The sequence below is a fragment of the Phycodurus eques genome, chromosome 5, assembly GCF_024500275.1.
Source record: "Phycodurus eques isolate BA_2022a chromosome 5, UOR_Pequ_1.1, whole genome shotgun sequence".
Taxonomy (NCBI): Eukaryota; Metazoa; Chordata; class Actinopteri; order Syngnathiformes; family Syngnathidae; genus Phycodurus; species Phycodurus eques.
Window position 1 is genome coordinate 5,321,540 of NC_084529.1, and position 25,514 is coordinate 5,347,053.

The window sequence follows — 25,514 nt, forward strand, 5'->3', positions numbered from 1 at the left end:
ATTGTTGAAGTTGCGATTGTCGATCAGCAGGCACTCGCATTTATTTTTGAGACAAGCGTAACACAGTTTTTAAGATATTGAGCGCAAGTCATTTTTATGGGAATCCAACAGTCAATGGTCTGACCCTGCTGAAATGCTCGGTAAACAGACCGTGGCTGAACAAGGTGGACAAGCGGCAGCCCTGTCAATAGTCAGTAAAATGAAAAGAAATCGCCTTCCTCGTCTGTCAACAAAATACACAAATTAACAGCTTATTATTCAAGTGTTTAAATAATAGTGGCTAGCTCTCAATCATAAATATTATAGTCTATGCTCTCAACGGAGATAACAACACTGACGCCTAGTGGACGGAGCGACGGACCTTCCCAATATTCTCAACTTGTGTGTGTGTGTGTGTGTGTGTGTGTGAGTGTGAATATCTTCAAAACTGCCTCACGTTTGTCTCAAAAATAAATGCATGGGCCCGCTGATCCACAAATGCACCTTTAACAATTCACAAGCACAACTAAATATTTATAAATGATAAGTCATGATAAATTCACACACAACATTAAAAAAACGTGTGTAAATCTCGGCCATAATGGTAATTTTAATTGTGGATTTGAAAACCATGTATAAATGACGGACATATTTGTGGATCTGAAAAACGTGTAAATCACGTATCTATTTGTGGATTTGAAAAAGACGTCTAAATCGCGGATATATTTGTGTAACTAATTTGGAGACAAGTGTCTCCCCATATGAATACTTGGTGATGACAAATCTGCTCAACAAATGAACAACCAGCAGCGGTGCACATCCCAGCGTTGCCGCCCTGGGTGGCTATCTGTATCGCCCATATCAGAAACCGCCACTGGCTGAACCATTTTTCTTTCTCCTTCCCCTCCCTCCCCTTTGTTCAATCTATGTCTCTTATGTGGTGAGACTTCACCCTGGGTTCCCGATATGCGTTTTATTTTTATTTTTTTTCCCCATATATCGAATGTTTTGATTTTGTTTTATCCTCTTGCATTGCCTCTTGCACTTGGGTCCATCTGTCTCCACATCACCATACCAAACGTGCTTGTACAGTGCCTTGCTTACCTTACCAAGTGTCTTGCTATCCTCCCATGTGCTCTTTTCCAGAGAGGGGGGCACCTGGTACACGTCCTTTCCGACAAAGGAGGCAGCCTGGGTAATTCCTTGGTTTAGCCCCAGACTTAAAGAAGGCGGCACCTGGTAGACATCCTCCCCAGAAATCTCACACTGAATTTGTGCTAGCGCTGGGGCCTGAATTGTCAGTTCTGGTTTGACATTAAGAGGTGGTCCACTTGGGCCAGAGGGAACTTGGTACAGAATTTGGGGACTTGGCTTGGGGCCATGCAAAGGCGGAATCATGTAGACAGACTCAGATTTGGGCTGTGCGGGATTTGGCGTGGAGTAAATTGAGGACATGGGTGTGTACTGAGCTGATGAAGGTTGAGTGGATCCACTGTGTGTGGGGGGGGGTCGCTGCATCTGGGAAATGGGACACGACGAAGCTGGATCTATTATGCAAGGACTTCCGTGTTCTTGTTGTTTATCATACATGCCAACCAGGACCTTAAGACGGTTGCCGGGGACAATGCCTTGGCGACCATGAAGTGAACAGAGCCACCACCCGTCGAGCCCTTGTGTGTCGTGTTCCAACACGGTCAGGATGTCCCCCTTACGGAAGGACAGTTCATCTGGAGACTCGGCAGCGTTGTCATACAAAGCCTTAGCCAGCACATTCTGCAATAGATGGAAAACAGATACAGAACAATTTAAAATTGGTTTAATGTTTGAATTTACTGTTGTATGAAACCTTGACATTTTTCTTCAACTTTAAGGGATTATTTTTCTAAACCAAAATTCAGTCATCTTTCAGATTTTAAAGACTATCATATCTACGATGTTCGAAATTAGGTAAGGGTCAAGGTTAGACGAGTAGATACTACAACGACTAATAGCTTTTAATATCTCAGAGGCCAGTCGTTTTTAACCAATTAATGGATTATTTTTCTTCTTTAGAGAGTACATAATGTATAATTAAAAAAATAAATAAATAAGTGATGAAGATGACCAGTGTAGCAAGTAAAAAGGTCGAATCTGAAAACCTTAATTTAGCTTCTTATCAGCCACTGTTTATTTTTTTGTCTTGTTTTGTTTTTAAAGCCCAATAAGTGGAAGCTTTAAATAATTGTGGCTTTTGTTTTGGAAGCAGTTCGATTCCTGCTGCAGAAAAAAAATAGGTACAGTAAATAGTTGTTGGAGAGATGCTAGTCTGCGTCTTGACTCCTGTCGAGGTGCCCATGAGCATGGCAGCGCACGACCTCAATCTCAACTCCTATGTTCAAAGTAATTGTACGCAAGTTTTTTAGATATATTACCACTTTGCCAAGGTCTGCAACAAGACCCTAACTGTCACCCTCAGGCGAAAGGAAATTTGTTAGAATGTTCAGGATTAAAACAAACACCACCAAGTCTGAACTGCGATTCACACGCTGCTGCATCACCAGTTACAGTGTCTTGGACTGAACTCTTTATTTCAAATATAAAGTACAACGGCGTAGTCTATCACTAAACTACTGTAGGTTAATGTAATAGTACACGAGTACAGTCATAATTACATTAATTATTTGTATGAAAAAGAAACAACCATACATATGACAAAATCAAATGAACTGTATGCACATGGCTTCTTGTGCCATGTGACAATGTATTCTTATGCCAATGTGCATAGTAGTTCATTTCGCACCATTCATAACCTTGAAATTTGGTAACGTCAAGACGAGAATACCCTGAATAGTAACATAATACCATAACCTAACACAGTACATACATACAGACGGCCTACATCTGAGTCTACCTGTACATCAGACCATGAAATAGGATGGCCTGCGGGCACACCCGACCCATCCACGGTCTCTGACCGGCCCTCACAGTGTTCATGAAGTTAAAATAAAATGTAAAACATGCATTACTTTTATTTTGAAAGCAGTTCTTTTATTCTGATGCGGATGTGTGCAGGCGGGCCAAGGGGCCCAAGAGCGACGGCCTGTGTCTTCAATATTAGCACTTGTCACTACATTTAGCGACTTTTCCAACCCCTCTAGCTTTAATAAAAAAAAAAATTAAAAAAAAGACTAGCAGCAATGCCGACAGCGGTCCTTATGTTACATTAGCAACATTATTATTTCCTGCACGGTGGAAAGAAGAGGGGGATTTGCTCTGATTATGATTTAGGAGTCCCAACTATGAAAGGCTAATATTTGATTAACGGTTGATGCTCTTAAAACCAGACAGCTTTCAAACTATAGAAGAAAAATGATGCACACTTTGGACACGTTTTTTGTCAATGTTGATTAAACTGTGATATAATCTGAATTTTAATGATTGCTTAAAATTCTGTTTAACAATCGAATGCACTAATTATAATAATGTATACCTAATAGCATCTTATTGAAACAATACAATTTAATTCTCTGTAGAGCCATCCAACCATCATCTTCTACTGATCTACTAGCTAAGCTTTGTATGGGAAAAAATATATTTATTGACATAATTCCATTCAAAAAGTTAAACTTTCATAGATTATAGATTCAGGGCCCACAATTTAAATAATTTCAAGCATTTATTTTATTTATTATTATTATTATATATATATTTTTTTTACATAATTTGAGCTTCCAGCTCACAAAACCCACAAAATCATGAATTCAAAATTTTTTTAAAACTGTGAAGAAATCAGCCGAAATTATGTAGGCCATAAATGTTTTAAATTAACTGTCGCACACTAATCATCTACTAAACTCAAAGCACCTGCACAGGTTTCCCCAGGTTTCATTAAATTCCTTCAGTTTGGTTCAATTGTCTCAGTTGGGTTCAATATGGGGAAGGCTGCAGACTTGACAACTGACAAGAAGACCATCATTGATACCCTCCATAGGATGGGTGAGCCACAAAAGTTCATAGCTAAGGAGGCTGGCTGTTCACAGAGTGCTGTGTCCAAGAATATCAATGGAAAGACAAAATGTGGCAGGAGAAGATGCACCAGCAAAAGAGATGACCATGGGCTTCAGCGGATTATCAAACAGAGAAGATTCAAGAATCTAGCAGAGATCCAGAAAGAGTGGAATGAGGCGGGAGTTACAGCTTCAAAAACCACCACATTCAGACGCATCCGGGAGATCGGCTACAATTGTCGGGTTCCTCAGGTCAAGCCACTTCTGAGTCAGGAGCCAACGTAGGAAGTGTCTCAACTGGGCAAAGAAGAAGGACTGGACTGTTGGCCAGTGGTCCAAGGTCCTCTTTTCCGATGAAAGTAAAGTGTGCCTTTCATTTGGTAATCAAGGTCCAAAGGTTTGGAGGAAGACGAGTGAAGAACAGAACCCAAGCTGCTTGAGGTCCAGTGTGAAATATCCACAGTCAGTCATGATTTGGGGTGCAATGTCCAGTGCAGGTTTTGGTAAACTCTGCTTTATTAAATCCAAGGTCACCACAACAGTCTACCAGAATGTTTTAGAGGACTTCATGATTCCTTCCTGCTGAGGATCTGTATGGAAATGCAGATTTCATCTTCCAGCAGGACCTGGCCCCTGCCCATACTGCCAGCAGCACCAAAACCTGGTTTGATGGCCATGCCATCACAGTGCTTGACAGGCCAGCCAACTTGCTGGATCTAAACCCCATTGAGAATGTATGGGGTATTATCAAGAGGAAAATGAGGGGCACCAGACCCAAAAAGAAAGAAGAAATGACAGCAAGCATCAAAGAAATCTGGGCTTCCATAACTCCCACGCAATGCCACAGGCTGATTGCCTCAATGCCGCGAGGCAGTGATTAAAGCAAAGGAATTCCCAACCAAGTACTGAAGATTAACATATCGTTTTGAAAGTACCATATTTTGATTGATTTAATGTGACTCTAATTTCTCTTTTTTTTTCTACAAAAACTGAGAAGTAAATGGTGATTTCTCCACAGTATTACATTTTTTTGAATTCCTGATTTTGTGGGTTTTATGAGGTAGAAACCCAAATTATGTAAAAATAACAACTGAATACATTCAATTATTTAAATGGTGGGCCCTGAATCTATAATCTATAAAAGTTTAACTTTTTGAATGGAATTATGTCAATAAAGATATATATATATATATATATATATATATAAAATCTATCAATAATCAAATAGCAATCCAGCACCTTGTCAGTGCAAATTAATAACAGCTGGTTCACTCCTAATTGATGGCCTACAAAAAAGGTCTCAATGCCAAGGTGCGAGTCAAGACACATCTCATGATGGGTAAGAGCAAAGAGCTGTCTCAAGACCATCGCAAAGTAATTGTTGCAAAACATAATGATGGCATTGGTTACAGGCGTCTATCTAATCTTCTGAACGTTCCAGTGAGCACGGTTGGGGCAATAATATGTAAGTGGACAGCCAATTATACCACCATCAATTTGCGTAGTGCAAAGAATAATCAGAAGAGTTGTCCAAGAGCCAAGGACTACCTGTGGAGAGCTTCAAAAAGACCTGGAATTAGCAGGTACTGTTGTCACAAGGAAAACAGTGAGTAATGTACTTCACCGCCATGGCCTGTATGCACGCTCGTCACGCAAGACCCCACTGCTGAAAAAAAAGCATGTCAAAGATCGTTTAAAGTTTGCTGAATAACATTTGGACAAGCCAGTTAAATACTGAGATATAGTCTGGTCTGATGAGAGCAATATTTAGTGTAACTCTTTGGATGTCATGATGCCCACCACGTTTGGAGGAGAAATGGCACTGACCATCACCCCAACAGTGAAGTTCGGAGGTGGGAACATACTTGTAAACTTCATATTACTGAAGGGAGAATGAATGGGCAAATGTACCGAGACATTCTTGACATTCTGCTGCCATCTATATGGATGATGAAAATGAAACAAGGGTGGACATTTCGGCGGGATAATGAACATACTCCCAAGGAAACTCTCAATTGGTTTCAAAGAAAAAAAATAAAGCTGCTAGAATGGACTAGCCAATCACCTGACACACACACACACACACACACACACACAGCTGTACAAAGTTAAGTTCATGGATCATCAATTTGAAAATGCATGTGTTATACTTTTAAATAAACTCATTTTGCAATCAAAGTACCCTTTTTGTGTTGTCTATGTTGTTGTATAGTAGGAAAGCATTTTTTAGATATTTGCGCTATCATAAAAGCAAAAAAGAAATTAGCATCAAAGTGAAAGTTCTGCTTAAAATGCATCTTTTCACAAAAAGCTATTTTTTTTCCTTGGAAAGAGGTATTTTCAAGAACCTTATCTACTGTATGTTCAACTGCTGTTTACTAAAGAATGAAAAAAGGTAGACTTTTTTCCTGATGAAAGAAGAGGGTTAAATCTTTCTTTTGGTAGGTTCCATGTTTCTATAGCTATAGAACACAATTTTCTGTGGGCCTTCAAAAATCAAGTCAAAATTGTCAAAAATGGCTGGCACCTGGCTTTCCCAATGTCTGAAAAATGGCTGTCATTAAATGAGTTAACAACAAATTTGACCTTTTTAAAAATGTAATAGGCCCATAATGTAATTAAATATTATGTTATGGGGTCAGTCATTACATTTGTGACCAGGCCAGTAATGTAATAAACCAGCCAATAACATAATGAGTTATGTTACTGGTTCAGGACTTTTATTACGTTATTGGCCAGTTTTACGTTACATTACATTTTAAAAAGGGAAAAGTTATTAAGTTATGGACCGTTATGGGCTCCTACAGGCACTGGTCAGTTGGCGACTAGCGGCAAATATGGCAAGCTTGAGCTGGGCTGCCAACCCCCTGCGCCCGACAATGGGGTGAACGCCGCGCAAAACAAGTCTGGTGTGAAAGCCCCATAAGTCCGCTTCGTTAGTTCTTCAAGAAATACTTTATTTTCTTTTCACATGTATATTATAATCACTTTGACAACTACTCTACAGTAAGTCTTTAGATCGTACGTGACTAAGTGTTGCCAAATTAACGACTTTGTTGCTGTATTTAGCATGTATTCAAACCACTCTAGTGACTTCAAACCACTCTAGTCCAAGAAAGACTTGTGTCATTAGAGACATCTGAAGGCTCAGAGATCCCCACAAATTAGTCTGGATGCATCAAGAATTCAAGTGAATCTCACATTGCCCATTTGCATCCAGACTTGGGCCTGCCACTGGCTGGGTAATGGGGTTCTGATTGTGACTTGAACCTGTGCCGTCTGTTTGAAAGGCAGCAGTCGACACGACACTATCAACGCTGCATACGCATAAGTCTAGAAGATGCACAGTGGAGGTTCTTGCGCAAAGTTACAGCCTCACACAGCCACTTTCAATATTAAACATATTGGCCTCCTTCTCAAATTCTCATATTTTTGCCGTTTCCCCACTTTGTTTTAAGATCATCAAATGGTGATTTCATTTTTGAAGGGGAAAAAAAAACTATTCAGTTACCTGGTCATGTGTTAAAAAGTAATTACCCTCCTTGTTAAAGCATGAATTAATTGTGGCTAATCACAATCAAACACTAATCACAATTGTAGGTTAATTTTCACTGATCACACCCAAGCCTGGTTAACTTCAGACCTGTTCAATCAAGAAATCACTTAAACAGAATCTGTCCCAACAAAATCAAGTCGGAGAAAAGATCTAAAAACAAAATGACCCGATCCAAATAAATTCCACAGCAGTCAAGAAATAAAGTAACTGACATCTATTAGTCTGGAAAGTGTTAAAAAATAAATAGAAAAGAAAAAGAAAAAGAAAAAAAGCCATTTCTAAAGCTTTAAGATTCCAGTGGACCACAGGGAGAGCAATTATCCTCACATGGACAAAACATGGAACAGTGGTGAACTTCCCCAGCAGTCGCCAGCCTGCAAAGATTACCGTAATTTCTCGTGTATAATGCGCACCCATGTATAATACCCACCCCCAACGTTGACCTCAAAATTCTGGAAAGCCCTTCTACCTATGTATAATGCATTTTTACAATGGATGATTTCGCTTCTACCCATATGATCGAAACAAAGTATTATCTGTATTTTGTTAGTTTTTTCCTTCAAAGAATTATTCTGAAGTTAAACACTTTATTTGAACACATAATCCTTTTTTCAATTTACTTGCTCTTATTTTGAAATTAACAGCCATACTTTTATTTCGGAAATGAGAAAACACACAGTTGTGCTCATATGTTTGATTACCCAGGCACAATTTGGAAGATGGGTAAAATTCTTTAAAGAAAACATTAAGGTCCAGGCAAAACACATTTCATTTTAATGGGATTCAAATTAAATGGTCAAGTATTTCAGAAAAGCATTATCATGAAACAAAACATAACCAGAAATAAATTTATGATGGTTGTTGTTCAGTCAGTCATATTAAAAAAAAATAAAACATTTCACAAATTCTGCCAAATTACTGCCTTTCCACTAAATTGGTGCATCGGAGGCATGACTTGTACCAAAGTGGGGGCATTCCTCTGTCTGTGATGTTGGCAGGGAGTCACGGATGTTAAACTTGACTCTGGCTTGCTGCTATCGACTTAGATTACAGCTTCAGCTTTCAATAGGACGATGTATTGTGGGCTAGTGTTGTTTATTATTTATATATTTTATTTGTTTATTTATTGTTTATTGAGTTACACTGTAGCAATATCATTTAGAGACCAATTAATGTTCAGAACAAGTAGACTAGGGTATAGTGCAAAATTAACTCTTCGAACTCTGTGTTCCTTGACAGAACATTTATTTACTTTGCACTAAACATTCTGTTATATCAAACAGAGGACGTGCACAGGCAAGAGTACTGTACATCACATCCATTCATGTATGGTGAAAGACAAGGCTGTTATTGCGTGTGTGCTGCTTAAGACCTGATACTGAGCTACAACATGTAATGATTACACAATGCTACACTGAGTCCAATATTTTGAACAATTACCAACAGCATTTGTCCATACAATGACAAAGGTAGCATCTTAGCACTTTGAACATGCACATTTAATTTGGATGTTATGTTCCACATAAAATGTAGAACAATGGCAGAGTACCAAACTGTGTATGTGGTAATCAGTTTCTCAGTCACAGTGAATGTTTCCCACTCCACTTAAAGAAACAACCACCTGGCAAAACCCAAACTGTTTTCTAAATATATGTATGTCTTTAATTGCAAAGAAAAAAAGATCCAGATTAGCAATGTACAGTGGGCGGAAAAGATATGTGAACCCTTTGTAATTTTTTTTATTTCTGCATATTGGTCATCAAATGTAGTCTGATCTTCATAGAGATGTAAAAAATACTGTACAGGTGGTCAGTACTGGGATTTTCAAAAGCATTGTGTGCAAAGAAAAAACAACTGGGTTAAAAGTTAGAGCACTGAAGCCACTACCTTATTCACGCAAAGAGTAAATTGACATTTTCAAGCCCAATAATAAAATCTATATAGTGAGATGTTTGTATCTCTTCAGATGATGAATTAGCATGCTTTCTCTGGGTGCAACAATAAGCAAAGCAAAGCACATTTATTTATATAGCGCATTTCATACACAAGATAACTCAATGTGCTTTACATGATTAAAAGCATTAAAAAACAAAGGGAAAAAACAGCTAATAAACATTTTAAAACAAAGAGGAAAAAAACATTTAAAAGAGCTTAACACGATCGGGATTTTTGGGGCCGATAACCAATCAGCGAGTTTAAAAAACAGATAACCGATCACAGATCCGATCACATGATGGAGGAATGTATCTATTTAAATGACCTGTTCATTTACTGTATATACTTGTGTACATAATTGCTCAAAAAAAAAATTACAATAAATGTATGTATTTATGCCAGTGAAGCATTAAAACAGGAAGTCAAGTTAAAACTTGCACGTGGAGAACATGCAAACTCCACAGAGGCGGGCCGGGGATTGAACCCAGGTCCTCAGAACTGTGAGGCTGACGCTCTAACCAGTCGTCCACCGTGCCGCCTATTAACAACATTAATTAATGAATATTAGGTCAATTGGGTTAGTTCCACACACATTGCCTTTTAGTACATAGGTTTGATATTGATACTGGTTATCAGGAATCTCGAGTCAAATGTTCCTTTCAGTCTATGCTGCGGGCTGCTAAGAAAATTTGTGTTTATAGTTTGGACACCTTTATTTAACCCATGCAAATTTTTTGACCCAGCCCCCTAAAAGAATCGGAATTGAGCATCACTTGGAACCAGATTCAAAATAAGGACCTGGAATCGGAATCGCTCAATTTCAAACGATGCCGTAACCTACTCTTTAGCAAACTTCAAATGTACAGCAATGATTATTTTCGAGAGCAACGGCTGACTCTTTGCGGTTGTCCCATGAGTTCCATTCTTGTTTAATGTTGTACATACAGGTATATTTGTCAACAGACATGTTGGCATGTTCCAGTGATTTCTCCAAGTCTTCATCTGACACTCTAGGGTTCTTTTTCACCTCACTGAGCATGCTAGGCTGTGTCTTGCTGTCATCTTTAAAGGACGGACACTCCTTGAAAGAGAAGCAATCGTGCCGAACCTTTTTGCATACATGGACAATTTGTCTAACCGTGGACTGATGAACATAAAGACTTTTAGAGATACTTTTATAACCTTTTCCAGTTTTTTTTTTTTTCAACAATTATTAACCGTAGGTCTTCTGAGAGCTCTTTTGTGCTAGGTAGGGTACACATCAAGCCGTGCTTCTTGACAAGAGACAATTACAAACTGGAGTGTGTTTTCTAGTGGCCAGGGCTCTTGTCTACTTGATTGGACTCCAGGTTAGGCTCAAACCTGACTCTGATTAGCTCTGAGAGAATCCGTAGCCTACATGTTCACTTACTTTTTCCCTCCCTGTCATGTGAATGTTTACATGGTATTTTCTATTAAAAAAAACAACAATTATTTGGGTGGTTTTAGTTTATGCAGACTCTTTTTTTATTCTTGTGATTTTATGAACAATTTATGCAGAATATTTTCCAAAGAGCTCACATAGTTTTTCCTCCCATTGTAAATGTGATCAATTTTCACTGGATTTAACATTACCTGGACATCAAGGTGTATTTAACGTTGACTGAGTGAATCGTTTTATATCCAAACACATTCACTCATGGGAGTCTACAAAACCTAGGAATCAGAGAAAATGTTTTGCTCTCTGCCCCTTTTGCATTTTCTTTTTCTCCACAATTCGTGCTCGGCTAGGATTTAGCAAGTCCTGCCGAAGGCACTGTCATACACTAAACATTGATCAACAAGTACAACCAATACAGCATATTAAATGTTGAAAGTTGTATACGCTATGACAAAAACATCCCAAAACACGTACTCACCAGAAAGTTCATTTTTTTTCCTTGTTACAGTTTTGTGAGTCCCTGTAAAAAATATTTCCAACCAATGTAATGAGTTTGTGTCTCCTCCTAGCCACAAGCTTCCAGTCCACGTATCTTTCTGTTCACCCTCCCTTCCTCAGCGAATTTCTTCTTCTTTCTTGTACAATCCTGCCCTCAATTATCAACACATTCTGCTACCCTGTGATCTCACATAACAAGAATGAGACTGTTGTTACGTCTTGCCCCTTCTGTTGCCCTCCCTCTTGCCTGAGGAAATGTGGGAGGAGTGTGTAACCCAATGCGTCACTTACAGTTGGGTCCTGAAGTTTTCCCTATAAAATCTGACCAATGACTTCAAACTGTGTCACTCAAAACAAATAAAACCCCGAACCTCATTCTCTCTCTCTAGTTCTTTCTTGCCTGTGAGTTTGTGTGTGTCACAGTAGCTCTCATGCTGTGACACACAAACTCTGCAGTGTTTGGGAACATTTCATCTAAAAATACTATAATAGATACAGTGCCACCAGGAAGTAGTCCCACCCCTTCACTTTTTCCACAATTTGCTGTTACAGACTTATTCTAAAGCTGATTTCAGTATAGTTTTCTTTAAAAAAAAAAAAAATCTACATAAAATATTCCATAATGACGAAGTGAAAACATGTTTTCAGATAGTTTTTGCAAATGTATTAAAAATGTAAACATAATAGGTACATAAGAATTCACACCGTTGGCTTGATATTTTGTTGAAGCACCTTTGGCAGCAATCACAGCCTCAAGTCTTCTTGGGTATGTCTCGACGAGCTTGGCACATCTGTTTTGGGACATTTTCTCCCATTCTTCTCTGCAGATCCTCTCAAGGAAAGTCAGGTTGGATGGGCACAGTTGGTGGACAGCCATTTTTAGGTCTTTAGGTCAGAGATGTTCGATTGGATTCAAGGCTCTGGCTTGGCCACTCAAGGACATTCATAGGCTGTCTGAGTTCCAGAGCAGTCTGGAACAAGTTCTCTTGGAGAATTTCTCTATATTTGGCAGCTGTCATCTTACCCTCGATGCGGACTAATCACCCAGTTCCTGCAGCAGAAAAACAGCCCCACAGCATGACGCTGTCAGCACCATGCTTCACAGTAGGGATGGTGTTAGCCAGGTGATGAGCAGTGTCTCTTCTTCTCCAGATATGACGCTTGCAATTCAGGCCAAAAAGTTCGATTGTGCTTTCATCAGACCAGATAATTTTGTTTCTGCAGGTCTGAGAATCCTTAAAGTGCCTTTTGGCAAACTCCAAGCGGGCTGCCATCTGCCTTTTAGTGAGAAATGGCTTCCGTCTGGCCACTCTACCATAAAGGCCTGATTGGTGGAGTGCATTAGCAATTGCTTACCTTCTGGATGGTTCCATCTCCGCAAGGGAACACTGGAGCTCCGCCCTTGTGACCAGAGGGTTCTTGTTCATCTCTCTGACCAAGGCCCTTCTTCCCCGGTTACTCAGCTTCGTCGGACGGCCAGATCCAGGAAGGGTCCTGGTAGTTCCAAACCTCTTCCATTTTCGAATAATTGAGACCACAGTGCAGATTTGTGCCTTGACACGATCCGGTCTCGGAGGTCTGCAGACAATTCCTTAGTCTTCATTGCTTGGTTTCTGCTCTGATATGCACTGTCGCCTATGAGATCTTATATGGACAGGTTTGTGCCATATGATGTTCAATCAACTGAATTTACCACAGGTGGACTCCGTCCAAGTTGTAGAAGCATCTCAAGGATGATCAGTGGAAATCAGATGCACCGGAGCTTAAGTTTGAGTGTCATAGCATAGGGTGTAAAAACCTATGTACCTATTATGTTTGAATGTTTACATGTTGTCATTATGGGATATTTTAGGTAGATTTTTTTCAAGAAAACTACACTCAAATCATCTTTAGAATAAATCTGTAACATAGCAAAATGTGGAAAACGTGAAGGGGTGTGAATACTTTCTGGTGGCACTGTATATGTCATTGTTTTTACTGAAGTATCGGAGTGGTGTCAAAGTTAACATGTCCACCAGTTAAATACAAGACCCCACACCCACGCGCACATGCATACTTGCCCACACACACGCACACACACACACACACACACACAGTGTCAGGTAAGAAAGAAGTGAGGGTAAAGTTAAAGGTTGCCAAAGTTTCGTAAATTAAATTTTTATAGTTAGAGTATATTGTGAAAATCTTCGGTTGCAAGCAAAAATTTGAGTAACAAACTTTTAATTGTGGCAGTGGTTTTTCAAAAAGAGGCTGTGCTTGCTTCAAGCTGTTGATTGCCATTACTAGTTGAAGTTGAAACATAAAACAAAGAGAATCACACGTTGAGATTTTTAACCAAACTGCATAACTTTTGAAAGTCCACTGCTTCTTTATGCTAACACACAATGCAAAACATCACAGACGGGCTAACAAAACTTGCATTGACCTTGCCGTCGTTATAACCTATTATGCAACTTTAAACAAAAAGAAAAACGTCCACTTAAAACAACCACACAACTTTGACTTCCACTAGTTATATGGTACTACACAATGCAAAATGCCATAGACGGAACCAAATAGCATGAATAGTCTCAATGTTATAACCCTTAAAGCAACAGATATTTGAACACAAACAGTACAGCAACTAATGTACACACACAACATACAAATTATGCACAGGGATATTTCTTTCTCCTCAGTGAAAAACAGAAAAAAATCTGTGGATTATTAGGTCTGTGTTATACTGCCCCCCTGGTGGCCAAGGCATACACACCAGAAGGCACATGTCAGTGGGCATTGAAGTGTATGTACAGTGGGGCCAAGAAGTATTTAGTCAGCCACCAATTGTGCAAGTTCTCCCACTTAAAAAGATGAGAGGCCTTTAATTTTCATCATAGGTATACCTCAACTATGCGAGACAAAATGGGAAAAAAATAAAATAAAATCCAGAAAATCACATTGTCTGATTTTTAAAGAATTCATGAGGAATATATGGTAGAAAATAAGTATTTGGTCAACGATAAACAAGCAAGATTTCTGGCTCACACAGACCTGTAACTTCGTCTTTAAGAGGCTCCTCTGTCCTCCACTCGTTACCTGTAAATGGCACATGTTCTAACTCATCAGTATAAAAGACACCTGTCCACAACCTCAAACAGTCACGCTCCAAACTCCACTATGGCAAAGACCAAAGAGCTGCCAAAGGACATCAGAAACAAAATTGTAAACCCGCACCAGGCTGGGAAGACTGAATCTAGAATAAGTAAGCAGCTTGGCTTGAAGAATTCAACTGTGGGAGCAATTATTAGAAAATGGAAGGCATACAACACCACTGATCATCTCCCTCGATATGGGGCTCCACGCAAGATCTCACCCTCTGGGGTCAAAATGTTCACAAGAACGGATACAAACATCCCAGAACCACACGGGGGGACCTAGTGAATGACCTCCAGAGAGCTGGGACCAAAGTAACAAAGGCTACCATCAGTAACACACTACGCCGCCAGGTACTCAAATCCTGCAGTGCCAGACGTGTCCAGGCCCGTCTGAAGTTTGCTAGAGAGCATTTGGATGATCCAGACGAGGATTGGGAAACCTTGCACAATTGGTGGCTTAATACTTTTTTGCCCCATTGTGTGTGTGTGTGTGTATGTGCGTGTGTGTGTATATGTATATATATATATATATATATTTTTTTTCTGAGCCGCTTCTCCTCACGCGGGTGTGCTGGAGCCTATCCAAGCTATCATCGGGCAGGAGGCGGGGTACACCCTGAACTGGTTGCATGTTTTTGGGATGGGGGAGGATACCGGAGTGCCCGGAGAAAACTATATTATATATATATGTGTGTGTGTGTGTTCTCCCCGTGCCTGCCTGGGTTTTCTCCAAGTACTCCGGTTTCCTCCCACAGCCCAAACACATGCGTGGTAGGTTGCTTGATTGAAGACTCAAAATTACCCGTAGGTGTGAATATGAGTGCAAATGGTTGTTTGTTTGTATGTGCCCTGTGATTGGCCGGCGACCAGTTCAGGGTGTACCCCGCCTCCGGCCCGAAGATTGCTGGGATAGGCTCCAGCACGCCCGCGACCCTAGTGAGGAGAAGCTGCTCAGAAAATGGATGGATGGACATTTATATATTTGAAAAGGTAATACATTGATTTGTGAAACCAAGACTGACATGCAAAGTAGTATGCCTATAATGCATATATTTTCACAGTGCATTTGTGAACTCTACAAAGAGGAATCGAACACCCCCATGCTTCAAGACAGAGACCGCAAACTCCTATAAAAGCAAACTCAATATGACATGCAGGTACGTGACACCGCAGCCGGCCTGTTCTTCACCCCCAACAAGCAGCTACAAAACCGAAGGAGCTCTTAGAAATGTCTGGTTCAATCAAATCCATTCATATCGCAATGGATCGAGGATGTATTTACAACTTGGAGGTCGTGGGTGGTGGTGGTCTGACGAATGGCAAATCGCTGATACGCTGTGTTCGGTCTCGGCAAATAGTAGAACAGAAACGCGAGTGCAACATTTAACGCGACGTGACAGAATAACGCACACAGCGACGCAGCCGTCCTACTTACGGGGACAGACATCTTGCTGGTTTACGTCCTCGGTGCTGGCCGGAAAACCAACCGCGGTTCCTTTGTGGCTTTTTCACCAACGGTGGTTTCCGAAAGCCTTCGTCGGCGGAAAGAGGTGTCGGAGAGCTCGTCGCTCTTCCGCCTCATAATTTGCCAAAGCCAAGAACCCGTCGTCGTCTCGAAAAGGCGTCGGACTTCTTGTCGGCGGGACCAGACGACCGCATCTGTTCCCGACGCAACCCAACCTTAAAGGGACCGCCTCACGACATAGGAGCAACACACACGTCGAACGCTGTAGCACATTTCCATACAAAATACAGCACAATTCGCCCATTTGTCCACAGCTTCAAAAATCAAGCTATAATGCTGGGACACATAGCTAAATATACACTAACATTTTATTCCCATTCCCTCCATCCGTTTTCTTCCGCTTAGCCACGGTCGGGTCGCGGGGGCGTCCCAGCTCCAGCAGGGACGCCCAGACTTCCCGCTCCCAAGCCACTTCATCCATCTCTCCCGGGGGGGAATCCCGAACCCGGGAGACGTAGTCCCGGGGTCTCCTCCCGGCGGGACGTGCCCGGACCGCCACGCCGGAGAGGCGTCCGAATCGGATGCCCCAGCCACCTCATCTGGCTCCTCTCACATTCCATGATGATGCTATTATTTATTATAGCTATTCAAAAGATTTTATTCTTGCACATACGCATTAATGGAATCTTTTCTGACTCAAATGATTCAATTGGATCGGATCTCTTTCGTGAATGAGCCAGACAAACCCCAAGTCCAGTATAATAACGAACCAAGATTTACCACTGTCTCAATTGTTTGCCCAGCAAAGCATCCGTGTCTGATATGGGCGACGTGAGCGGCCTTCTGAGGTGGGCGGCGCTCCCGCCTCCCACAATCGACGGGCCGTGCACAGGGCACATAGACTTCGAACTGTTATTTTTCCGGCAGAAAGTCTCCACCCCCCATTGACTCAACGAGCGTCACACAGGAGGCGTAGACTTTGGAGAATAATTTTACTGGAGGCAAATCTCCGCCAACATACCCACCCCCACTCAAAGGGCGCCGTTCAGGTCCAGGGCCGAGTCTTGGTAGATCTGTCAAGAGATGTTGGCACGTGCCAGTGATTTCTGTATGTCATCAGATGACGGTCTAGGGTTTTTCATTTTTGGTTTTTTTTCTACCTCCTTGGACATTCTGCGGTCTCCTGTACTCATCACTGGAAAGAAGCAAGTGCTGAACTTACTCCATTCATAGACAATTTGTCTAACTGTGGACTGATGAACATCAAGACTTTATAGAGTTTTTTGTGAAACCTTTTCCAGCTTTATACAAGTCAACAATTCTTAATCAAAAGTCTGGTACTGGTAGCCAGGCTTGTGGCGATAACACTGGGGAACACAATTTTTGTTGAGTTAGGTCTGACAGCTGTTTTAAAAATTCATATTTGGGTGCGGAATCCAAAACTGGTCTCGGTTTTTCTCAATCACGTCAAGTTTTTTAACTATACGACCCCGACAACAGAGACTAAAGTTAACCGTTTGTTGTTTGCAAGCCTACGAGCTCACGAGCTAGCGAGTTAACAAGCTGAACGGTCGCTCCACTGGGATGAAGTCGTTTAAAACGGCAGCGCCCCTCCGGGTTATCGTGTGTTAGTCCCCAATTAACAAACAGCCGCGTGACATGCGTACTTCGTCAAAGTCACATCATTTATCAAGATGGAGCCCTGTCGTCTATTCAGCACAGTAGTTTGGATTTTTATACGTTTATTTAAAAAAAGACAACTTGCAGTATAAGTAGTTAAAAACAAGATCTCAGTCGCATACAAGCTCCGTCGGGAGCCACCATATTTACGGCCTGTGTAAACGATGTCACCGCTTCTGCCTCTGATCGGTTTGGCAAAAATAATATTCCATCCCCTGTGTAACCTAATTAAATTCCTGCATTCTTTATATGGAGCATTTTAATTCTGCTGGGCTTCTATATAGTCTTTATTTCAGATCCTGGGGGATCCAGATCACAGAGTAAAGAGATTTTCTTATTAATTAATAAAAAAAAATAATAATAAGGGCGGGCCTTATTTTTCATGATTTCCGAGGCATTAAGGGAAACATTGTTTATCATGATCGTGTGGGGGAAAATACAGTATTAAAAAAAATGATGGTGACAGGCCTCCATTGTTCACGTCATGTTTCTTGACAGGAGACAATTGTCAAAAACTGGTGTTGTTTTCTAGTGGCCAGAGCAGCTTTAGACCACACCTCCAATCTTGTCGCATTGATTGGACTCCACCTGGCGATGACATAACCAAGAGGTTCACTTTATCCTCCCTGTCCTGTGACTGTTTACATTATGTTCAACAAAAATATGAAACCATAATTGTGTGGCATTAGTTCAAGTGCTGTTTAGTCTTGTTTTTTTTTTTTTTTTTTTTTTTTTAAGATGATCAGACCACATTTTATGACCAATTTCCACAGGTTGCAGAATTCTTTTTTTCCCCCTTAAGAATACCTGCTTTTTGTTGGTTATAAAATGTATAAATTCACAAGAAATGCACATGAAATTAAAGATCAGAAGTCAATGGTTTATTCGTGGTGTTTTTGTGCTAGCAGTACTTAAGTATTAAATAGTAAGAATTTCCCTTGGGGGGAAAGTTAGAGTACTCCGAGAGAACACCATAAAGGCACACAAGAACATCCCCATTACTGTTTTGAAATGGTAATAAAACATAGTTTTATCCATTTTAAAGTGCTGAGAATGGCACTTTTCCACTACAGTCTACTAACATGAACAAGGCAGTAAGTGACAATGGCTTTTATTGTCAACACACCACTAAATCTTTTAATAAAAACACAATGCAATTCAACATAAACAACAAGCCAAACTCTACCACAAACTATTATGCGGTGATGAGAATGACATACAAATAAATGTAATTCCTCACACAAAAGTAATTTGGTTTGTGATATTTGTATGTTAGGAGGATATATTCTGTGTGGAGTGAAAATGGCATACAATTTTAGGGTTTGATGGCTGGTGTTCTGGGTTTATGGTTAGGGACTCAAATGGCTAAATCTGTTTAACAAATAATATCAGGGTTATTAAAAATTGGACATACATGCTGCTGTACTCACAATTTTAGGAGGTGGAGGTAACAGTGGAAGTTTAGATTTGACGAAATAGTCACCATTATCCCAGACACACTTATAATCACGACAAACAATGAATTAAAGCATAAAAATAGAAGCGTTGACTTGATACTGTGCTCCCAGATTTTCCATTGCCACAAACCAGATTACATTTACTGACAAAAAAAGGCTTTCACCTTCACCGACTAAAGACTGTAGAGTAGAGAGAGAAAAACTTTGACTTAACATCGCACTATTACAAACTCAGACAATTAACATTCGAATAACCAAGTCTACTTGAGCCACAGCTCGCTTTACAGGGGAAATTGTCGTGCCATGGTTAAGACGAATGTTTCATGTTTTTTAGACGCACTTCTTTCTCCATCTCAAACTGTCTGTGATCAACACGCTCCAAGAAATTCTTCCGCTCCACATACCTTAACAGAGAAAAGAGGATAAGAAAAGCCTTTTAAGTTTACACAGTAAATTGTCTGATTTGGGAAACAATATGGGCACTGCTATTTTTAAACAAGCCAATATTCCTTTTTCTCCACTTTCCTTAAATGAATAACTATTTCGAACAGAATAATTTGATTTGATTCATTTTGATTTGGATGATTGTGCAGTGTTGACAATACAGTATATTTGCATCTATGGAAATAAAAGCATGTAAAGATTTTAAGATTTACTCTTTTAACACCCAATTATTCTGAACAAAACTTCAACCACTGTTGAATTCAGTTTCTTTGTGCATCATTCAAACTTCATAACTGCAATGTCCAGACAGTTAAATTTTTTTAAGAATATTTGACAGTTAAAATATAATAATTCTACACTCCCACAAATGTTAATCATTCAATCCATAAATGATAAACAGAAAATACACAGAAGAAAAACTGGATTAGAACGCATTTCATATTGGAGGCTATGACAAAAATGAGAAATTACACAGATCTGCACAGTCTCTTCTTACCCATCTCTACCCCTGTTGTGGATTGCCAGCTCCTCAGTGATGCCCTCCTCGTATTTAAAAGCATCCCAGTCCATCTTTGACTTCTCCAGTGTGCTAATTCTTTGTTTCTTTCCACCAATACGACTCAGTAAACCGGACATCCCTGCTGGCCGCTTGGAACTGCTGACACTAATAAATGCAGGGATTTCACTTTAGAGTTGATAACATTACTATACAGTATAATAGTAGCAGAAATACACTGAGGATGAATAACTGAAGACTGCTGGAAACATACAGTTGTAACCAGATGTTTACATACACCATATCAAAAGACAGCCCCCCCCCCCCCCACTCTGACATGAAATTAGACTAAGCTTTTCCTATGTCAATTAGGATTGGAGAAATTACTTCTATTTGTTTAACGCCAGACAGAGTATTATTATTATTTTGTTTTGTACAGTTTACATACAATACGATTAAGAGGCCTTTAAACAATTTGGGAAAACCCAGTTAATGTCATGTCTTTGGAAGCTTATGATAGGTTTATTGAAAACATTTGAGTTAAGTAGAGACACACCTGTGGTTTATTTAAAGGCACACATGAAACACGCTGTTTCTTTGTGTAACATCACGGGAAAGTCAAAATAAATTAGCAAATACATCAGGAAGAGAATTGTGGACTTGCACAAGTTCATCCTTGAGTGCAATTTCCTTATGCCTGAAGGTGCCACGTTCATTTGTTCAATCAATTATACGAAAGTACAAACACCATGGGAATGTCCAGCCATCATACCACTCAGGAACGAGACGGGTTCTGTGTCCTATAGATGAACACGCTTTTGTCCGAAATGTGCATATCAAGTCAAGAACAAAAGCAAACTACCTTGTGATGATGCTGTCTGAAGATGTAAGAGTGTGTCATTAACCAGACAAAGTAATCGGCTGAAATACCACTATGCCAGGGAGAAGCCATTACTCCAAAAGAAACATCAAAAGCCCAGTCAGGAAGAAAGACTTTAATTTTTAGAGACATGTCCAGTGGTCTGACGAAACAAAAATGTAACTGAATGAGCACCACTAGAATGGGCATTGTTACATTTGGAAGAAAAATGGGGACGCTAGCAAGCCTAAGACGAACCATACCAACTATGAAATACGGGGATAGTAACATCATGTATTAGGGTTGTTTTGTTTTGCAGGAGGGACTATCAATGCTGCTACATTTGTCATGGGAATAAAACAAGAAGTTGTTTCCTCGAGCGACGTCACGTATGATCGTCTCAAAATTATGAGAGAGTGTGTGTGTGTTGGTATCGTTAGTTGCGCTCACCACAGATGGGGCGACTTCCAGGGCAATGGAAAGCTTTTACTCCAACTGCTCATTATATCACACTGGAGTGGGAGATGAGTGCAACAAACAAGCCCCCACTGTGAGAGTCACACAGGCATAAATCTGGCACAGGTAGCCTCCTGACAGAAGCAGTGACTCTGTGAAAGACAGAGCGATCCAATACTAATGTCCCAGTCACCACTGATAATGCAAAATTAAAAGCTCAGCTTTCTTAAATGTCTTCTTTTTCCAATAACGTGGACATAGGCTAGTGTTTAATTCACTGTTTAAAGGAAGACCATTCTTTCATTCATCTTCCATTCCGCTTATCCTCACTAGGGTCGCAGGCGTGCTCGAGCCTATCCCAGCCATCCTCGGGCGGGAGGTGGGGCACACCCTGAACTGGTCGCCAGCCAATCGCAGGGCACATCCAAACAACCAACCATTCACACTCATATTCACACCTATGGACAATTTAGAGTCTAAAGGAAGACCATATTCCGTAAATTTCATTAAGATCCCCAAACCCGTTGGTAAACGCCAGCGGTAAGGGATGCCGTCAAGCTGAAGGAGGAATACTATTGAGCCTTTTTGGCCTGTGGGACTCTGGAGGCAGCTGATGGGTACCGGCTGGCCAAGCGGAATGCAGGTTTGGTGGTTGATGAGGCAAAAACTCGGGCGACGGAGGAGTTCTGTGAGGCCATGGAGAATGACTTGCGGACGGCTTTGAGGAAATTCTGGTCGACCATCCAGTGTCTCAGAAGGGGGAAGCAGGGCACCATCAACATTGTGTATGGGGCGGATGGGGTGCTGCTGACCTCAACTCGGGATGTTGTGAGTTGGTGGGCCGAATATTTCCAAGACCTCCTCAATTCCACAATGAGGATGCATAGAGTCTGGGAACTCCAAGGTAGGTTCTCCTATTTCTGCGGTTGAGGACACCAAGGTGGTTAAAAAGCTCCTTGGTGGCAGGACCCTAGGGGTGGATGAGATGCGCCGGAGTTCACACGCCTCTGTAATATTGCATGGACATCAGGGACAGTGCCTCTGGATTGGCAGACCAGGGTGGTGGGCCCCCTTTTTAAGAAGGGGAACTGGAGGATGTCTTCCAACTATAGGGGGATCAGGGGTTCTGGAGAGGAGGATCCATCAGGAAGTTAAATCTCAGATTCAGAAGGAGCAGTGTGGTTTTCGTCCTGCCTGTGGAACAGTGCACCAGCTCTACACCCTCAGCATGGTCTTTGAGGGTGCATGGGATTTCGCACAACCAGTCCACATGTGTTTTGTGACATGAAGGCGTTCAACCATGTCCTTCTGGAAGTCTTTTTCGGGGTGCTCTGGGAGTATGGGGTATATATACCCCCTGATATGGGCTGTTCGATCCCTATACCCCCGGTGTTAGATTTTGGTCCGCAGTGCTGGCAATAAGTTTCCAGTGAGAATTGGACTCGGCCAAGGCTGTCTTTTGTCACCGATTCTGTTTATTACCTTTATGGACAGAATTTCTACACGCAGCCAAGGTGTTGAGGGCGTCCGGTTTAGTGATATCAGTACATCACTACTTTTTGTAGATGATGAGGTTCTGATGGCTTCATCAAGCAGCGATCAACTCTCACTGGAATGGTTCGTCGCCAAAAGTGAAGCGGCTGCAAGGAAAAGCAGCACCTCCAAATCTGAGACCATGGTCCTCAGTCAAAAAAGGGTGGAGTACCCTGCCCGAGTGGAAGGAAAACATCCTGCCCCAAGTGGAGGACTTTAAGTATCTCGAGGTCTTTTTCCTGGGTGGGGGAATAATGGCGCGGGAGAGCAAGAGACGGATCGGTGCAGCGTCTGCAGTAATGCAGACTTTGTATCAGTCAGTCGTAGAAAAAAAGGAGCTGAGCCGAAAGGCGAAGCTCTCAATTTACCTCTCGATTTAAGGTCCTACCCTCACCTATGGTCACGAGCTGTGGGTCGTGACCAAAAGAACAAGATCGCGGATACAAGTGGCCTAAATGAGTTTCCTCCGCAGGGTGTCAGAGCTCTCCCTGAGAGATAAGGTGAGAACCAGGGTCATCCAGAAGGGGGCTCAAGAGTCAAGCCGCTGCCTCCTCCGCATCGAGAGGAGCCAAATGAGGTGGCTCGGGCATCTGGTTAGGATGCCCCCTAGATGCCTCTCTGGTGAGGTGTTCCGGGCACATCCCACCAGAAGGAGTAGGAGAAGTAAACCTAAAAGGCTGTTTTGAAATGGTGATCTTATTTCTTAAGGAAAACAATTATTCAAAGCTACCTGGCCCTGTCTGAAAAAGTAATGCTCCCCTTTTTAAATCATAAATTAACTGTAGCTAATCAAATTATTTTGGTTCATTTTCACTGACAGCACCCAAGCCTGATTACCTTCAGACTCGTTCAATGCAGAAATAATTTAAATAGAGCTTGTTTGACAAAATGAAGTCTGCCAAAGATCTAAAAAAGCTGTAACAAAATGCAACAATCCTAAGAAATTCAAGAACAGACGAGAAATAATTGCCATCTATCAGTCCGGAAAGGGTTACGGCGATGCTATCTATGCCTACCTTTGAATTGCTCTGTGTGTGTGTTGGCAGAGGCTCGTAATGGTGTGTAGCTAATAAGCTAATTAGGGACCAAAAGGTAGCACTAGTTAATTAAATAGCTACTAATAGTCACTGTGAAGTATCTTATGCCAAGATAGGACGTGCTCACATTTGGCATTTTTTTATTTTATTTATTTATTTTTAGGGGTAGGGGTTAGAAAATGTTGACGCGTTAATTTTCAGTTAAAATAACGGTGGCAGTATCAGCCGGGGGTGTTTTCAATACCAAAAATACATCTGATAAATATAGTTAAATGCTAGTTTACGACAAGACACCTTCTGAAAGACTGTTTTCAAGTGTTTTTATTATTATTATTATTTTGTGTTTTTATTATTATTATTTTTTAAAAGAGGTCAGCCAGGTCCACGCAAGAGATTGTACATCTAGCAACGAAACATTTAATGCATTATCAGGCCAACGTGAAAAAAAATGTTTTCTTTGTTTTGTAGTTGTGCTGTATTACCTTGTATTTTCGGGCTGACAATGACGATGGGGAGATAAGGACAGGAGATGAGGGAAATTAGAAAGTAAAAGAAACAGGTGGGAACATTATTTGGTGGTCAAGAAGACTATAATATTAACCATCTGTTATTTATACAGATTATACATTTATTGCATTTGTCAAGATTTATTTACTCAATCTTTAAAAATTACTCTGTCTGACTGCACATGGAACACCATGTCCATTTTGCATATTTACCATGTATAGTTTACATTGCGAATCAATGTGTTTTAGTAACTGTTCAAATACAAAATAAAGGGATCAAATACAACATGGTCATTTTTTGAGTGAAAATTATCCAAAGGAACTTTAGATACCTCAAATGTGTTATTACAGTTAACTTCCATTTAATAATTCCTTCATCCAAACTATTTTTTTTCCCCTTTCATCACTTTAGTGGTTCAGAACTGCATTATTTAGCTCCAACTGCCATCTATTGGCTCAGACATGCAACAGCATAATAACTAGGTCACAGAATCTTGGACGAGACAAAAAGTAAATAGGCCTACTAAATTTACAATAGCGTGGTCTATTACTCAAGTGAAAAGGTTACACAATTTATTTCATCTTTAAAAGAGCTAGAGACTTACCAAAGTGTGTATAATATTCTTTTCTTTTGGGATTAAATACTCATTGATATTATGAGCTTTTCTGATAATAAAACAGACTCTTAAAAATGTATTGGATGAAAAGATAAATATGTAGATGTATCATTACTATTATTATCAGATTAGATCACATCCACAATATTCAGTCCGGCACCCCTCCCCCAACATCATATACAGTAACCCTGTGGCTTCCTGTGGGCTGAGCCCCACCAAAAGTCAGAACCTAGAATCGCCCCTGCTCGTACCTCAAGACAAAAGAATGGCCCACTGACAGCTCGTATCTCGAAACACACACAAGTCAGGTCACTCGTATCGTAAGACATCATTTTATACAGTGCCTGAAATAAGTATTTAACATGTCACCATTTTTCTCACTAAATACACTTCCAAATGTGCTATTGACATGAAATTTGCACCAGATGTTGGGAACAACCCAATTAATCCATAGAA

The 25,514-nt window shown here is 40.7% G+C and overlaps 2 protein-coding genes across 5 annotated transcripts in view; both read right to left on the minus strand.

The window, feature by feature from the left end:
• Nucleotides 1-16,172, minus strand: part of bcar1 (BCAR1 scaffold protein, Cas family member) — a 31,536-nt gene extending 15,364 nt beyond the window's left edge. The window contains exons 1-2 of one of the 3 annotated variants that reach the window (XM_061677169.1): nucleotides 15,944-16,172; nucleotides 1,084-1,752 (exon numbers count right to left, since the gene is read on the minus strand). In XM_061677169.1, coding sequence (XP_061533153.1) covers nucleotides 1,084-1,752; nucleotides 15,944-15,955 — 681 coding nt within the window. In that variant the 5' untranslated portion in view covers nucleotides 15,956-16,172. Of the gene's footprint in view, nucleotides 1-1,083; nucleotides 1,753-11,354; nucleotides 11,892-14,404; nucleotides 14,480-15,943 lie in introns of those variants that run through there. The other 2 variants (XM_061677166.1, XM_061677167.1) reach the window with 2 other exon arrangements.
• Nucleotides 16,173-18,437: 2,265 nt separating this feature from the next.
• The window catches only part of cfdp1 (craniofacial development protein 1), a 28,084-nt gene continuing 21,007 nt past the window's right edge, over nucleotides 18,438-25,514 (minus strand). Inside the window, exons 6-7 of one of the 2 annotated variants that reach the window (XM_061677180.1) lie at nucleotides 20,051-20,218; nucleotides 18,438-19,514 (exon numbers count right to left, since the gene is read on the minus strand). In XM_061677180.1, the coding sequence (XP_061533164.1) occupies nucleotides 19,418-19,514; nucleotides 20,051-20,218 (265 nt within the window). In that variant the 3' untranslated portion in view covers nucleotides 18,438-19,417. Of the gene's footprint in view, nucleotides 19,515-20,050; nucleotides 20,219-25,514 lie in introns of those variants that run through there. The other variant, XM_061677181.1, reaches the window with a different exon arrangement.